Source organism: Pleurodeles waltl, chromosome 3_1 (genome assembly GCF_031143425.1).
Source record: "Pleurodeles waltl isolate 20211129_DDA chromosome 3_1, aPleWal1.hap1.20221129, whole genome shotgun sequence".
Lineage (NCBI taxonomy): Eukaryota > Metazoa > Chordata > Amphibia > Caudata > Salamandridae > Pleurodeles > Pleurodeles waltl.
Genome location: NC_090440.1, coordinates 973165399 through 973177435, shown reverse-complemented (window position 1 = coordinate 973177435; position 12037 = coordinate 973165399). Strand labels below are relative to the sequence as shown.

The window sequence follows — 12037 nt, the reverse complement described above, 5'->3', positions numbered from 1 at the left end:
GATTATGCCAAAGGGTCGTCACTCTCACCTTGGAAAAGGGTTTTACAATTTCTAAACTTATTTGCTTGATAACAACATTATTGTTCAAAATACCTATGACTTTAGTAGAGTGCCACACAGGGACATCACAAGGTCTCTTACTTCACAACCAGCCGGTAGGTGATCATAATTCAGTGTAAATGTTTACATAAACAACCTTTTTTTTAAACAAATTTAAACATTGTGCCATTAGAATAGCATTATCTATTCTGTGCATGTCCGACAACGTACACCCAAAAAATACAACAACCAGAATCCCTCACATAGCAAGACGAGGGTCTTTCTCCATTTCCCCCTTTCCCAGTAATAGGATGAAGTGGATAGGCTCTTACAAGATAATGACATCAGACAGAAGATTACTATTCGCATGATTCATCAAGCCCCAAAAAACAGCAGCGCAGAGGAAAACTAACCGGACCCATTGCTTGCCTGAACTCCAGACTGATCCTGTTCAGCTGCCCTAAAGTGAATTATGAAAAGAAGCAGCAGACAATATATTCCCGCAAGCTGAGCGATTAGTCCACGATCCCTTCCTCCAGCATTAGCAACTCACCCCTTTTTCAATAATGCCAAACATCTTCCTATTGTCAGCAACCATGCAACATTTTGGAAGACGACTGCATCTCTAAGGAGTATCATGGGTACCTTCATTTTATCACCTTTGCTCTCACTGAACCTACCAAGTTACCGCACATATACAAGTACAATAAGGAGGGTGACGAGGATGCATCAACCACAAGTGAGATTCGGCCAACCCTAAGTAAGTTGACACATTATACAATGGATCTGCCTTCCCTATCCAAAAAAGATCCCCATTACTTTAAAATCCCACCAGTTATAGACATTTTCTCTGTCTAGATAGAACAGTATCAGTTCTTCGTCTTGAGTAGACTTGAAATCAATTTGGGGTTGAAATGCGTCTACAATTTCTTATAGGTAAAAAAATATTCTGCTCACCCTAGCAAGAACTGGCAGACAGCACTAGAAATCACCCCTCATGCGAGAGAATACCAAAGAGACTGTCAAAGCTACACTTTCGTACTCGCAGCAGGATATAAAACTAAAAATGGGCAAAAATAAACAGTGACAAAAGGGACTTCCCCCACATGTCCCATGCCCCCCCCCCCAAAAAAAAAATATCTGGACTGGTGGATAACCAAAACTTTACTGGAAAATAACTGAAAGAATATTTGCACAACATTTAAAGACCTGATTAATAACTAGTCTTTTTTTTTTTTTAACAAACAGTATACATTCTCTGGAGCATGATTGTAGCACTGGTGAAGGGTCTTTTCTTAACTCTTAAGTATGAGCAGATAATTTGTTATTGAATTGTATGAACTGCAAAGCATACTGCGAAATTTCATTGCTGTTCTAATATGTCTTCCACTTATATTCATGCTAGGATTTGTGAGCGGTGGCTTGAAAATGAACAGCTAATTGTTTTGCCACAAACTGATTCAGTCTTTTGGTGGCCTAAAGAGGCTAAAAGGAAAGCAGAGAAAGCACTTACACACTACACAGGACTACATTAAAGGCACTTTGCACCACCACAACGCCTACTGGAAGAAAGGACAAACTCCAGAAACAGGTCCCACATTATACCCCACTAGGGCTCTACAGTTAGCATCTTCAGATCAGATTCCTCTTTGTGCCTTCAACCGTCAGGAAACATGTAGGGTGCTCACTGACTATGACAGAACCATGAGTGTACAACAACCTGGAACCCAACTCACAGCTACTTCAGATTCAGAAAACATCTGGAAGTAAAACATGTCAAGATGTTCTTTCATTAAGTCTTCTGAGCTGATATGAAAGCATGTTGGAAATGTTACCATCCTACTTTACACGTCTGAGGTCTACTGACTATCTGTACTCCATTATTTATATTTGTCCCTGTGGTGTATCTCTTACAGCATACTAAAGTTATTGTTTGAAGGCATCTAACGTTTTGTAACAGTTCTGCCATATGGTACACAAATCGCTCTACCTCAAAACCTAGTTCAACTCTTTTTCATGAGGAGGCTAAAGGGAGCTGACAAAGTGAAGACTGCCTCTGAGCGAGGTCAGGGTCCATTCTCTTCCTTAGAAAATGGAACAAACCCACCAAACTAGCTTCCAAAAAATAACTTTCCACATAAGTGTACTTCAGTATTAACAACCCAAAGTGGGGTCAGGGTAAAGTGAAGCAAAGAAGGTTTATGGAGCAAGGGTTACATTTGAAAAGCAAAGCAAGAGCAGGGGTTGGGAGGGGGAAGGGGGGCGGGACCAATAATAACCAAACGTCATCAGTCCATCTCGGTATTAACTATTAGTACCTCTTGTAGTAGAACCCTTGCAGTTCTAGGTAGACTCAATAGACGAATTACTAAACTTGCTGGGAGGTGTCAGGGTGTGGTTATTAACCGTTATGACGTGATACGAGTGGAGTGTATGATTGCATGCTGCAGAATAAAGACGTCTGCTACAGAGCTCCCTGTGTGGCGTGGTCATTTACATGCCCCTGAGCTGGGGAGGACTACACCTCTAACCTTATTTTAACCTCTTTTAGAAAAGGAGTATGAAGGATTATAAGATAAAAGTATTTTTCCACCTTCATTCATGTTGAATACCACAAGGATGAGACAATGCTTAGAGTCTGCAGCTTCCACCTGTGTAGCGGGGCATACACCCAGGGAGAGAAGGCTCTGTTTCACTCATTTGCCTATTTTGTTTCATCACAGTCATATTTTGGTCCCTCAACTCGGATTCCTATAGGAATACTATAGAGGTGACATTACCTTAAGCATATGGTGTCCCAGTCTTCTCTTAGGACCATTTTCATCAGGTGAGTTAGGTGCTACCAGAAAAATGCCTTCCCAGCCCTCTCCAATAAAGTACAGGGAGCTATTGCTCAGAACCCCAATACCCAAAGTGGTTGCATGTTTAACATTTTCCAATACAACTACGCAGCTATTGACATTGCTCAATGCACCAGAGACCCCTGCCATTATTGTCAACTTGCTTACCGAGCTCCTTCTATACAAGGATCTCCCTCCCCTTCATCCGCTGCATTACTTAGTTCACATCTTTCCAAGATGTTTCCATCTTTCCCTGCACTCTGTTCCAGATAGGCTTCCAAAGAGCAGTTGTTTTGTGGCAATTCTAGCTTCTTAAGTAGTGTCCAACAAGTTCATGATTCATTTCTGCTCTTCCATCACATGACTAGTCCTCATCATAACCTCTTCTCCAGAGTGGCCTCCACCTTTCTTCTTATCCTGAAGTAAAAATTTGTCTTCTGTCCTACTTCTGACATTTCTCCACCATGATGTAACTAGATCTGCACCAGTCACATTCCAAAAGTACTCCAATTGGGCTGAGCACTATTGTCACTCATTACTGAAGGCACGCTCAGTGTTGCAACTCCTGCGCTGCACACCTAAGCTTCAGCAATCCTTCGTGGTCCTTGTTAAGTCACCATTCAAGTCTTTCTCATCAGGAAGATTCTGAACTTCATACTACAGCAGAAGCAATCCTTACAGTCTCACTGGTGCAATCTTACAAACATGCTGCATGCAAGGAGACAGTCAGCTGCTGTAGACTTTGCCTCCCTGCTGCCTCGTCTGCACCACTCAGAGAAGCAATATTAGTAGCCAGGCATTCAAGATAACTTCAACTGATTCCAGGGCTTCTCAAAATAGAGACAGAGCTCAGAGAAGATAAGTCAACTCTACACCGCTGGATTCCTCCCCCCCCCCCCCAACCCCTCTCCAATTGCCTCAAGGCTGGACTCAGAGTAATGCTTTACACCCTGACAATGGAACTCAGAGGTACTAGCAGGTGTCATCCCAGAGTGTCAGAGTTTGGAATCAAATGTTTATCCAAAAACCATTCTCAAAAGAACCAGCTCCTTATTAGTCAACAATTGAAAGACCAGACCTGTCGCAGGTAAGCATCAGCCTGTTCAGCCATATCATAATGAGATCTGCTATGAAACAAGAACTAGCTAGATCTTAGAACATCATAATCATCTCACTACAGAAAGTGGATTCCAAGCACTCATAGGTAATGATTTGAGGAGCCCAGACCCTGTGTTGGGGTTATAGCAAAGAGGAGAGAACAGGGTATGAAGGATCTCAGGACTGATGACAGAGTTCTTGAATTAAACAGTAAAAAAAAAAAAAGTAAAAAAATTAAAAATCAGTACGCACTTCCTCATCGAAAAAAGGTTGAAGCCACTCGCATGCTAGGAAGCCTCCTTGGTTGTGACATCTTTTTGAAGGAATTCCAAGAGCAAACTCTCCACCCCAAACCCCAAAAGCCATTAGATACTTTTATAATGAAAAGCAAAATGAATGGTCAGAAAAACACAAAGAATGAAGAGAAAACACGAATGATATAATCTCAAAAACAAAAGGAAAGGCAAAAAAACAAGTGGTTTGTGTCCATATGGTTTCAAAACAATTCAGAAGGAAAATTAAACTAAGTGTCACCAACAGCAAACATTCTCTAACACTTCAACAGAAACTGGAATTCTTAGAGGGCAACATCTGCAGCTATCTTTTAAAGTGCTTAAGAAGTTGAAGAGAGAACAAATCTACTGAAGTGACATTACAGCAATGAAAGAAACAAATATCCCGTGAGGGGGAAAAAAAAAAAAAGGTTCAATGGGATTCTTATCCAAGTATAGTACAGGCAAGTGTACTGTACTTGATACCATTCCTGGACCAGTTACTGCCATCCCTGGACAATGATAGCTTGCCACTAGGAGCGGAGCGACATTTTTGTCTGGTGAGTGATCTCTAATATCAAAGAAGCACAATTCCTTTAAAAGTACATTACTGGTAGTCCTGTGCTGAACGTGAATCCCATTCAGGTGGTCATATCGGCTAGCACTCCTCTGAAAGGGTACGAATATTTTAAAAGATTTGTACTGGCAATTCTCACCAGGAGTACAACTTTGTTCATAAAACATTACTACCACAGTTGCGTCTCATCAAAACACTCCCCTTTAAAAATTCTGGCCTTCTCTGCAAGGGGGTTATTGTTTTTAGGATAGCAGTATTTCAAGTATTCTGTGGGAAGATGGGTGATCACGTTAATGGTAGAAAACTGGTGCCCAGCGCACCAGACGATTTGAAGGAAAAGCAATATACTAAACTTTTTTTTTGTAAACTAATAGTGATGTCTAATAATCGGTTCTACCACCTAAAACCTATGGACTGCTTTCTGCAAATATTAGAGCAACAGATACCAATGCAAACCCTCCTTTGTATGTCAAGCCTACTAGACAGCATGTGTGCTGTATGCTGCAAGGCATATTGTGCCTTATAAGAACAAAGGCGGGCTTTGAGCCAACCCATCGTTTACCATGGGTTGGCTTTCTGTGTCACTCTTTTCCCCGCTTCTTATTAGTGTCCAGCTTGTAAACCTTTTGTTTGTCCCTCCCATGGAGCACTGCCTCCTTACTAACTCTTTACAATCCAACTGGTGGCTGGCATTGTGGCTTCCACTATTTGTTTTCAAGTACTACTTTTTTTTCTTGTGTGTGAAGCACTCCATTAGAACGTGTATGTGTTTTCAAGCTATCTTCCTCCTGTTCCTTTCCCTGTATTTTAAGCTATTCTCCATTGCCAGACTGCTTCTCCCAGCCCTCCTCCCTTTTGCACTTGCCTGTGGTGCTTCTCCCCACGGCTCCCCCCTCCCCCCACACCCTCCATTTTACTTTCCCCACCCTGTGTTGCTTTCACTCCTGCCTTCCTTTGTTGCTTCCACATCCACTCCAGTCCAGTCATCTCCCCATTGTTTTTGCATCCCCTTCAGTGTTGCTTTGCCAATCAACCTCTCCACCTTCTCGTTTGCTGCTTCATCTTTCACTCCCAACCTCCCCCATGTTGTTTCCAGTGTAGCTTCCGCTACCCTGCTCACTCTCCACTGTGTGCTTCTGCTACTACGCACCCCCACTGTGTTTTAACCCCTCCCACCAACCCAACCCCGTTTTGCTTCCAATACCCTCCACCCATCCCAGGTTTGTTGGCTGTTCACCCCCACACACTGTGTTGCTTCATCATCCCCAGCTCCCTTTCATGTGATACTAACGATCCCCTGTCCACCCATTTAAAAAAAAAAAAAAAACGCATCATGTTTTATTTTCATTTCAGTTACAGATCCAACTCACATCTTCAAAATGACACTGGCTTACACTTTTGACACGCTGCATGGAATTGCAGCTACTATGCAGAGGGGCGAAAAACTATTGGTAAAGCTAATAGGTCACAAAAGAAAGAACTCGGAAATCCATGCTGAAGTTGGATTTTCAATTATTTAGGGAACAAAATCATTCAATTATTCCTGGCAAGCCAGTTCTCCATAAAGGTGTGTCTTTCTACATGCAAATGATTCATTAGATCTTTCATGGCTTCTCTTCTCCCTCCTCTTTTAGTCTTTCGGTACATGCCTTTCATTCTTTTTTTTTTTTTCACCCCTCTTCCTCTACCTATCTTTTAGCATTTTTGTGGACGTGGCTGTCCGTCTCCGTACCCATCCAGCAGCCTATCCGATGAATTAGGGCTCTTTGCATGCTTCCAAGTCTATCAACTAGCTTTATTTGAGTTTCTCTGTATCCATGGCCTCTGTTTCTCGGTTAGTCTACATTGCCAATGCTGCTTTTTAATTGATATTATGGTTTCCGTTTACTCTCTAGCAAAGGCATGTCCCAGTTTTGAAATTTGTGTTTATTTTTATCTGTTCAGGTCTCACATGCAACAGTGCATGCACTCAATTTGCAAGAGATATATGTATACAACAAGAGGCTTGGAATCCACATATTGCTTACCATTTATTGGCTTCATTGCCCATGCCTCATTTTTTGCATGCCGGTTTCACTTCTCTTTCCTCTGAAGCATGGACCAAGTACAGATTGCTTCATCTAGATGAGGGTCCTCTGGCTCCCGACGCTGTGTTCAAGATACAATTTTTTGTTTCTTCTTCCCCTCATGCTGCGTAATTTATTTTCTTTTTAATTTTCTTCTTTCCCTTGTGCTTCTTCATATTTCTTCTTCCCTCTCAACCCCATATCCTGTTGCGCATTCCATCCTACCCTAGCCCCCTTTGTTCATGTGGTTTCTTCCCTACCCACTCCCACCCTTCTGTTGTCCCTGTTGCTTGTTTCCTCACACCCATCCATTACCTGTTGTCCATGTTCCACTTCCCTCCCACCCCGTTGTCTTTGTTGCCACTTCCCTCCCACTCCCCACCCTTCTGTTGACTGTGTAGCACCACTTCCTCATCTATCCGCCATAAGGAGGGAAAAAAAAAAAACCAAAAAAAAAAAACACTGACGTGTCCAGTGGTGACAATCCCAACTTCACTGGTGAGGCTATGCCCCCTGGTGCTCTTTTGCAACTAGGAGGGCCCTTGGGGGTGGTGGGGGTTTGGGGTTTGAAGGGGGCTTCTACAAGCAGACTAAAAACAGGAAACCTGCTACTGATCCAAGGTCAAACAAAAGATTTAGAAAACTTCTTAAGAAATTTGTTGTACCAACAGTATCTCTGCTACCTCAGTGTCCTGCAATTTACAGAACCTAGACCCACTTTGAAAATACCTTTCATTCTTTTCCGGCAGGGCAGTTCTATCAAGCAGGAGGAAGAACGGGCTTTGCTCAGGACTGATGCTATTTTCTGGGACAGTAGTAGTACTATATATGTATTTAATTCCAAGTACTGTGCAGCTCTAGTTTTCTTACCAATGTGTTTTTACAGCAGTGGTTACCCTGTACTTTATTCATGCAGAGATTCCCATGTGTCACTCCTGCAGTGCACCTACCTTTCAGAGTAGCCTTCTTCAGGACCTTCATGGCGTAAAGATGTCCATTGTCAGGTGGTGTAACTTTTCGAACCAAGAATACCTGTGTGATGAGAAAAGAGGCTAGATGCAATTGGGTCTTAACATATCGCTCGATTTGAAGTAAATAGCGAGAGCTCCAATTGTACATTAATTAATACAAAACATTAATCAAAACTGCTTAGGACGCCAAAAGGATTTCTGCTGGGGTTTAACAGCACCTTACGGTGCAGCATCAGAACCACAGTAGGTGGTAACAGGTGAGAGAAAGGGCACTAGTGCATCGACTTAAACCAGAGCCAGTTGCAAGAGAGGGAGCCGGTTTCATTCAGAACTCTGACCAGAGGCAAAAGAGTAGCCCATATAAGGCTTATCAAGTTATATGCCAATGAGAAACATTTTATGAAAGAGTCTCAGCTCTTCTAGATCTCCACATACAGAATTAAAAATGAAGCCACAAAGAAAAAACATTAGCCTTTTGAAACAGGTTTGCCCCATCCCTCTGGAGATACTACAGAAGCTATCAAAGAAACAAAACTGGTGAATTTCTCGAACTATCTAATTTCTCCTAATCTAGCCAGACCGCTTAGCCCTCAGGTGTTCTTCCCTGCTCGCTTAAAATGATTAGCTTGCCTTCACTGCACAGTTAATTGCAGGTGTGCTAAAGACACCTTCACATACTTTAAAAAAAAAAAAAAAGACAAAACTTTGGATGCCAACCCAGAATGACTAGAAAGTCACAACCACTTCACAAGTATCCATTTCTTTACCAAGATTCTAAAGATATGTGTATCAAGATAGCTACAAGATTACCCCACACATCTCCACGTGGAAGCATGTCAATCTGTTTTTTTAATTTTTTTTTTTTTTTTTTTAAAGACCATTGTACAGAATCCAGAATTGAGTAATATGTAAAACACAAAGGCTACTCCTGCCCTCTGATTACACTAGTTGAGTTGGCAGCTTTCAACATGGGTAACTATGATGATGAAGAAACAATAGGCACAGAAGGCAATGTCTTAGTGTAATTTAAATATTATGTTGAATAGAGACTTTAATGTGAGAGAATTGAAATCCTTAGGTAACACCTATACATTCCCTTTCGGACACCCTAGGGATCATTAGAGATCCCTTTTAAAACTGCTTGTTGAACAATATAATATATTTTTTTGTTATTGTTTTATTGTTTTTCAAAAAAGGGTTAGCACTGTTGTGTTCACCACAGCATAGAGGGTACATACTTAAGAATCCATCACATTTTGCATAATACCAAAGAGCATGCCATCAAAACCGTCATGGCGCTTTAACAGCCACTAAAAAACTTCTTTTGCGCCCTTAGTTCCCGTTCTCCAAGCTCTCCTGAGGGTCCCCCTCAACTCCCCCACCTTGAGCTGTTGCCCAGTCTCCCCATACATTCTCCCATTTCCAGGGGCAGACCCGGTCTTTGTATAAAGCTTTTTCAGTTCTCAGACACCAATCCAGGTCGTGCTGTCAATCTGATAGTCTAGGGGTGGCTGTGTCCCCACCCCCCATGCTCTTGCAATATTACTTTTGGCTACCCCCAATGCCAGTCAAATTTCTTTATACCTGGGCCATGTGTGTTCTTCCGAGATTCCCAGGATAAGCCATTCAGGGTCCATAGGAATTTCTAGTGAGGTGGTCCGTGACATCTCTCGGACTAAACTGGCCCTATAGTCCCCATCAAGGGGCATCCCCAGAGAATGTGCCTTCTTCATTGCAGCCCCTCAAGCATAGTGGGTTCCCCGCCCTATCAATTTTATGTAGCAATGGATGAGAGTAATACAATCATTTAGCTGGACCAGTCGGCAATTGGCCCTGAAGGCTATGTCTCTAGGGGTGCCGAGGGCCTCCCCCCACCCCCAACTCATCCTCTTCTATGTGTCTCAGGTCAGCCTCCCATGCCTCCCTCAATTTACTCAGCAAGTCTGGGAAAATGCTGATTAATTTCCTGTAGATCACTGAAATTCCTTTTTTGGGAGTGGTTCTAGTAGGACCCTATCCAGCAGTGGGGAGGCGTCCGGCAGTTGATCTTCTCAGATATGCCTCCTCAAAGCGTGCCTCAGCTGCAAATAACAATAATATTAAGTGGTAGCCAGCCAAAGTTTATTCCCTCCTTAAGCATCTCAAAACTGATAAATGCCTGCCCCTCCACATATCTCACAGGCATTCTATGGCTATCATCCCCCACTACTGAAATCCCTGCAAACCTCACACGTCTGCCAGTTCGTCACTATGCCATAGTGGGGAGAGATCAGTGAGTTTCCCCACCCACCCCAGGTATTTGGTTGCATCTGTCCAGGCAGGAATCACCACCCTTGTGTGGTACGGCAGGGTTCGCTCACATTTGGCGTTGTATAGTAAGGCCTTGGGTCCACCTCTCCCCATTATGTCCCAATCCAACCTGTACGCCGGATCCTGCTGGCCCACAAACACCCATTCAATGACTAAGAACGTGGGACGGCCCAGTAGTATTTTTGGATGTCCGGAAGTGCCAGTCTCCCATCAAACCCCCCCCCCCCCCTGTAGTTTTGCCAGGGCAATCCTGGGCATGCCCCAGCCCCACAGTAGGCCGCGTACCTCAGAGTATCGTACTAAAAACTTCTCATGGAATATTGTAAGGTGTGTTCCACATGATATATAGGAGTCGCGGCAGGCTCATTTAAAGAGAGCTGCTTTGCGCATCAGTCAGTGGAAGGGCGTGCCAGTGGGTGACATCCCCTTGAGTTTTTCCATCTGGGGAGCTAAGTTCCTTCTCAGGAAGTCCTGGGTGTTCCTAGTCACATATCCCCAAGTAGCGGAAGGCTTCCGTGACCACCTAGGCCCCTCAGTCCATGGGAGGAGAGGCCTCTCCCCCGAAAGGGGAAACACCACCGACATCGACCAGTATATGGTATATCAGGAGTGGTCTCTAAAATGTTTTTACATGAGCCTGCCGATCGTAAGGGAGGGCTTTGATACATAAAGAAGAATGTTGTCAGAGTATAGTGATATACTCTCTTTCCTATCCACCTGAAACCTGTATTCCCTAACCAAAGCATCCTGGCAGATCCATGCCTCTAGTGGTTCTAGTGCCAGGGCAAAGAGCAGGGGAGATAGAGAATAACCCTGACTGGTGCCCCTCCATAACTTGAACTCTCGAAACACCACTCCGTTGACCTTCGAGCGAGCCATAGGAGAAGCATTTAGTAATCTGACCCATGCAGAGAACTGCGGCACAACGCCCAGTCTCACCAGAACTGCAAACATGTAGTTTCACTGCAGGGAGTCGAACGTCATTTTGGCATCCAACGCAATCAGGGCCAATTGCTTCCCCTTGGGGTTGGCCATCAAGTGAAGCATCCTATACAGGTGCCAGAGGTTAAGCTGCATACTCCAGTCCGGCATAAACCCAGCCTGGTCTGGGTCCACCAGTGATTCGATGACCCCTCAGAGTCTGTTTGCCAAGACCTTAGCCAATACCTTAACCTCCATATTTAATACAGAGATTGGCCTGTATGAACGCCAAACATTCAGGGGCTTACCTTCTTTACGAATCACTGGAATCGTTGTGGCTCTTTGGTCTGCTGGTAAGCGACCCTTGTCCCTGGCCTCCTTGAACATCTCGAGCAGTGGGCTGGCAATTATGTTAGCCATACCTTTGTACACTTCGACTAGAATCCCATTCGGGCCTGGGGCCTTCAATGTTTGTAGGTCCTACAAGGGAAGGGCCACCTCTTCTTCCGTCATGTTGCCCTCCAATGCGTCTGTATCTGCCTCGCCATAGCACCTGCAGGTGAATGTCCTTAAGGAAATCAATACAGTCTTCAGTAGACTCCGCCAGAGACCTCAATTCCAGCTGTCTGTCGCAGTTTATCTCAGTCATCTGGGTTCCCTAAGGCAAGGGCTACCTCCTCCAATCTCACTACATCTCCCTCAAAGAATGTACATTCCAGCAGTGACTCTTTCCTTGCCACCCTAATTAGTGCCCTCAGGACTGACTTGAAAGCTTCTCACAGTATACACGCTGAGGGCATCAAGCCCCTATTGTCTTTAAAGTACTGAGCTGCCCCCTCTACTAATTTGTCTCTGGTCCCCTTATCCCACAGACTCCAGGCTGCCTGGTAGCATGAAGTCCCTCACAGGACCTGTCAATGTGACCCCAACCGGAAAGTGGTCC

At 43.9% G+C, this 12037-nt stretch overlaps 1 protein-coding gene across 4 annotated transcripts in view; it reads right to left on the bottom strand.

The window, feature by feature from the left end:
- The window catches only part of RPS6KA1 (ribosomal protein S6 kinase A1), a 565248-nt gene that overhangs the window by 265052 nt on the left and 288159 nt on the right, over nucleotides 1-12037 (bottom strand). For all 4 annotated transcript variants that reach the window (XM_069224044.1, XM_069224045.1, XM_069224046.1 and 1 more), the window contains one exon: nucleotides 7843-7924. In XM_069224044.1, the coding sequence (XP_069080145.1) occupies nucleotides 7843-7924 (82 nt within the window). The remainder of the gene's footprint in view (nucleotides 1-7842; nucleotides 7925-12037) is intronic.